This window comes from Suricata suricatta, chromosome 8 (genome assembly GCF_006229205.1).
Source record: "Suricata suricatta isolate VVHF042 chromosome 8, meerkat_22Aug2017_6uvM2_HiC, whole genome shotgun sequence".
NCBI lineage: Eukaryota > Metazoa > Chordata > Mammalia > Carnivora > Herpestidae > Suricata > Suricata suricatta.
In genome coordinates, this window is record NC_043707.1 from 34,067,583 (window position 1) to 34,072,134 (window position 4,552).

At 50.2% G+C, this 4,552-nt stretch overlaps 1 protein-coding gene across 1 annotated transcript in view; it reads right to left on the bottom strand.

Moving 5' to 3' along the window:
- Positions 1-4,441, bottom strand: part of ZNF12 (zinc finger protein 12) — a 15,328-nt gene extending 10,887 nt beyond the window's left edge. Inside the window, exon 1 of the mRNA XM_029947388.1 lies at positions 4,384-4,441. Within this exon, the coding sequence (XP_029803248.1) occupies positions 4,384-4,398 (15 nt within the window). The 5' untranslated portion in view covers positions 4,399-4,441. The remainder of the gene's footprint in view (positions 1-4,383) is intronic.
- Between the last annotated feature and the right edge of the window lie 111 nt (positions 4,442-4,552).

Genomic DNA, 4,552 nt, shown 5'->3' on the forward strand with positions numbered 1-4,552 from the left:
TTTAAATATGCATTTCCTGAGTAAACTGCCCCCACTCGAATACACTGGTCATGACAACAGTCCCTCAGTGTCTCCCCCTCTAAAATGAAGGTAACAACAGAACCTGTCATGTAACGCAATACCAGCATCAAATGGGAAAGCACTTTACTAAGTTCTCTGGACACAATGACACCTCAGGTTACTGCTGACTGTCCAAGAGGCATCTCATCCCTCTCCAAACACGGACAAAAATTCACCTGAAAATACAGAAACAAGTGTAAACAACTAAAGCCAAGGAGACTGTCAAATGTGTGTAAGTGCAAAGAGGGATTACAAAACAGTGCAGGACATTCAAAACCAAAAGGCTCTGGTGATCTGATGAGGCCTGGAAGGAGCGGCGTGGAAGGAAAAGGCTGTGTCCTGCTCAGGGGACATTTGAGAGAATCACCAACTCCTGACATTGACTCACAATCTAAGACACTTAACATGTAACGGACAAAGAGGGCAGGACGCATCCTGTTGGCAGGATTCCCGAGACGCCTGCTCACCTGCACCTGTTATTCTCCCAACTCCAGGTGCAGGGACAATGGGGACCAGGTCAAGGTGTTTGGGTCAGAGGACCAACTGCAGACAGGCCACAGGGTGCGGTAAGAAGTGTACAGTGTAAGCGATCCCCCCCAGGCCAGACTGATCTGTGTGCAGAACTGCCCAGGCCTGGTCCGAGAGGAGACCGTCCTGGGCAGCAACACCAAGGAGGTCTTCCAGAAGCTCTGGCCGTCCTTCACTGAGACCCCTCCAGCCACCACTGCGGCTGCCCTCATGAAGATCAGCATCCAGAAGTTCACGTGCTAAAAGTTATCGCCGAAAGCAAAAGAGCAAGCTAGCGGAAGAGGAAGTAGTTTAATTTTAATGCATAAATAGAACAATGTACATCTTATGCTGACTTCTGGCCTTGCACCTGTAACTTCACAAAAGGCACAATTTGTGGAGACTTTTGAATGCGTGCTTCCTGGCCTTCTTAGGCGAAGAAAAAGCACACCTAAGAAAAAATTCTAGTTTTTGCTTGTAATGCACATAAAATACATGCAGTGTTGCTGCGTCAAAAGAGCACTATCATGAACGTTCCAAACTGAGTTTTCTCTTTGCTGATGGGTCTGAGGAACTTGCCCAAGTTCACGGGTACGTGCAAAGGCAGAAGGAGAAAGCTACCTTGTTCTTTCTCTGGCTTCAAGCAAACAGCTTTACAAAAGCATCTTAAACCCCAGGAAAATGGGTTTCCCAAGACCTGGTTAAAAACTAAGAAACTGGCCAGAGCTGCAGATTCTGATTTTAGGTTAGTTTCAGAAGAGAACAACCCTCAGTGTCTTCAAAGGACACTCAGGACAGCTCATACTCCAGAGACGGCTTTGTGAACAAGGACTCGGGGCTGGCTGTGGAGGGTCTCACAAGCCAGACCACGAGACACACAGGGGAGGACGGCCCGGGAACATCGCGATCTGCCACGTTGTGGAAGGTTCCCTATGCCACTGGTGCCGGTCTCTCCCCCGCTGTGGGGGCGGGAGAGCAGGGTCTCTGGACGGGAGACTCCTGTTGGCAGTGGCTGGACGGGTAAAGCACCGGCAGTCCGTCAGTAAAGAATGAGAAAGAGATCCCCTCGGAGGGTTTCAGAAACGGACCCGAGCGCAAAAGGACTTTGACAAAGGGGCCCCTGTGTGTCATGGCCACCTCCCCATGTCACACAGCTCACATGCATTGCTGGGGTCCAAAGAACAGAGAACAGCGAGACCTACTGGGGCCGGAAGACTGCAGTCTGAGGGTCACCTCTGAGCCAGAGTCCTCTCGGCCATCCAGGAAAAGGGAATCCTCATACATGGAAGGCCTCCGGAGCAGGAAGTCAGGACACCAGTCTGAGGTCCACCCAAAGACTGCACAGAGATGAGAAGGAAGTAGGAGACCACGAATTCCTTCCTCCCCACTTCCCACCACACACCATCCACCAGCGAAGAAGCGGCTCCAGCGCTGACCGCGGAGGGCGCTCTGGAGCCAGCGATCCTACCCACTCGAATGTGCTTGTTTCCAGACATTTAAAAACGGGACAGTATTCAACTCGTAAGGCTGGAAAATAAAGTACACAAATAAATCAGCTCAGAAGAAAATGTTTCCTAATGTGATCCAAACAGACAAACTGTAGAATGCTCAAGCCTCCTTGGGATGTCAGGAAGAAAAGCCGAACAAAGCAGACGGTGTAGGGACAGAGAGACTGGCCGTGCATGTGAACAGGCGTTTCACACACCACCAGATACAGGCCCCTCTGAAGCGGCTGGAGCCCCTAGGACTCCAATGGTAGCTGGCCCCTGAACAATGCCGGGGGGTGGGACACGCACCCCGCCCAGTTAAAGTCCACATATGACTTTCAAGTCCACCCAAGTTTACGAGTAGTAGTTTGCGGCTGACCAGAGGCCTCACCGATCACTTCAATACTCAATTACCATGTGTTTTGTAATTTATGTGAAGGATACAGTGCGTTCTTACAAAGCAAAAAGAAAATCATGAGGAAGATACCTTTAGGGCCCCATACTGTATCTGTTGAAAAATACCCAGGCATAAGACAGCCCAAAACAGTTCAGACCCACGTTGTGCAAGGGCCTGTGCCTCACATCCTGGAATGGACAAAACCATAAACACAGCGGAGAGCCTGGGAATTGCCAGAGACTGGGGGAGGGAGAAACGAACAGGCGGTGCCTGGGGAACCTTCAGGGCAGGGAACCTGTTGGGTAGGATACTGTCATGGTGGACGTCTGCCATCACATATGGACGTCAAGACGTGAACCACACAACACCAGGGGCGAACTGTTACATCCATTCTGGACTTCAGATAATAACCTATCAGAACTGACCACCCACTGGAACAACGTACCACGGCTAACGTAACACACTAACAACAGGGGATCTGGGGCTCGGAAGAGTCCATGGGATCTCTGTACTCTCTGCTCGATTCTCAGATAAAGCTACCCTGCTCTAAGAAGGATCTACTATGGGGCCCCCGAGGCTCAGCCGGTTAAATATCCGACTCTTGATTTCAGCTCAGGTCATGATCCCAGGGTCATGGGATTCGGGTCCATGCTGGGCTCCATGCTGAGCGTGGAGCCTGCTGGGTATACACTCTCTCTGTCTGTCTGTCTCTCTCTCCTTTTATTGCCTCCCCTGCTAGTGCACGCTCTTTCTCTGAAACAAACAAAAAAAGAATATAACAACAATAGAAACAAGCAAAAGTGGTAACAGAATAGAAAGAGATTAGACAGAATCCCATTTTTCTGGATTGCGTGACAGGCTGGAGAGTGGAACAAAGAGTCAGTAGGATCAAGAGCAGAAGGCACAGGCGGAGCTACACAGAATTACTATTAATCTGAGGGGTCCTTTGGACAACCTCCATGGAAATGATGGCAGGTGGCTGACCAAAGGTATCTGGTCCACGTGGGAAAACAGACAGTGGGCCACTCAGAGCCCGGGACGGGGAAGCGGACTGGGAGAAGGGTCATGAGCCATATACGGAACAGGGCACAGGAACAGGGCAGAAGAATCAGTCACGGGGGCAGCAGAAGAGATTTGTCACAGAACCAACAGAGCAGACCCTGCAGATGGGAAAGGGGGCTGAGCGGATCAAGGCAAGGACTGGCGAATAGCTAGTTTTGTATGTTAGCTCACGGTGACCTTTCCTGGGGCAGGTTCTGGGGATGGGCAGGGACAGAAGTAAGGCTGCAGGAGAAAACGTGTATGGAGACGAAGCAATCTTTGCCAGAGACGGATGGCACAGGTCTGAGATGCATACCAGAGAGACTAACACAGAAATATTTAGCAAGACTTACTGGAGGCTGAGAAGGCCATTCCTCCAGAGTACCCTCGTTTTACCCCTGGAAAAACAACAGATCTATGGGAGGATACTGTAGGTCCCAGAAAAATCATATGCACTAGGTGCTCCCTGGACCAGTATGTCTCGGCTTCCAGGAGGCACAAGTAGGCACCAACAGCCATGGCTTACGCGCTGCCATTTAGGGTATCTGATCACAATCAGAGTGAGATGGCCAAAGAAACTGCAAAACCCACGAGAAAACTAAAGTGTTTCTCGCCAGGTCAGTGTCAGTCCAGGAAGGAACGGCATTTGTCACTGTTTTCAGTGAACGTGAAGCACACCAGGAGCCCTGCACTCGGGCTTTCAAGGCTCTGAAGGAGTGTGCTGTAGACACATGTGAACACGACAGACACGCCTGCTGCCACTCTGGTACTTTGTGTTTCGTCCAATCATATCTCTTTTCTATCTCTCCCCCGTTAAAAGCTGAACTATGCGTCTCCTAGAGGATATTACAAAAGTAAGTGGGGAATAAAAACAGAAACAGAAACACTCACCACAGATCTACTCATCTTCTGCCGCTCTTGGGAAAACGTGGACAGAGAAAGTGGAGGCAGACCTAGGAGAAAAAAGAGAAGCCATGAAGCTAGACGTGATTTCTATGGCCAAGAAAGTTCCGTGAAAGACACCTGTGGGGCACAGTCCCATTAAATCTTCAGAAGTAAC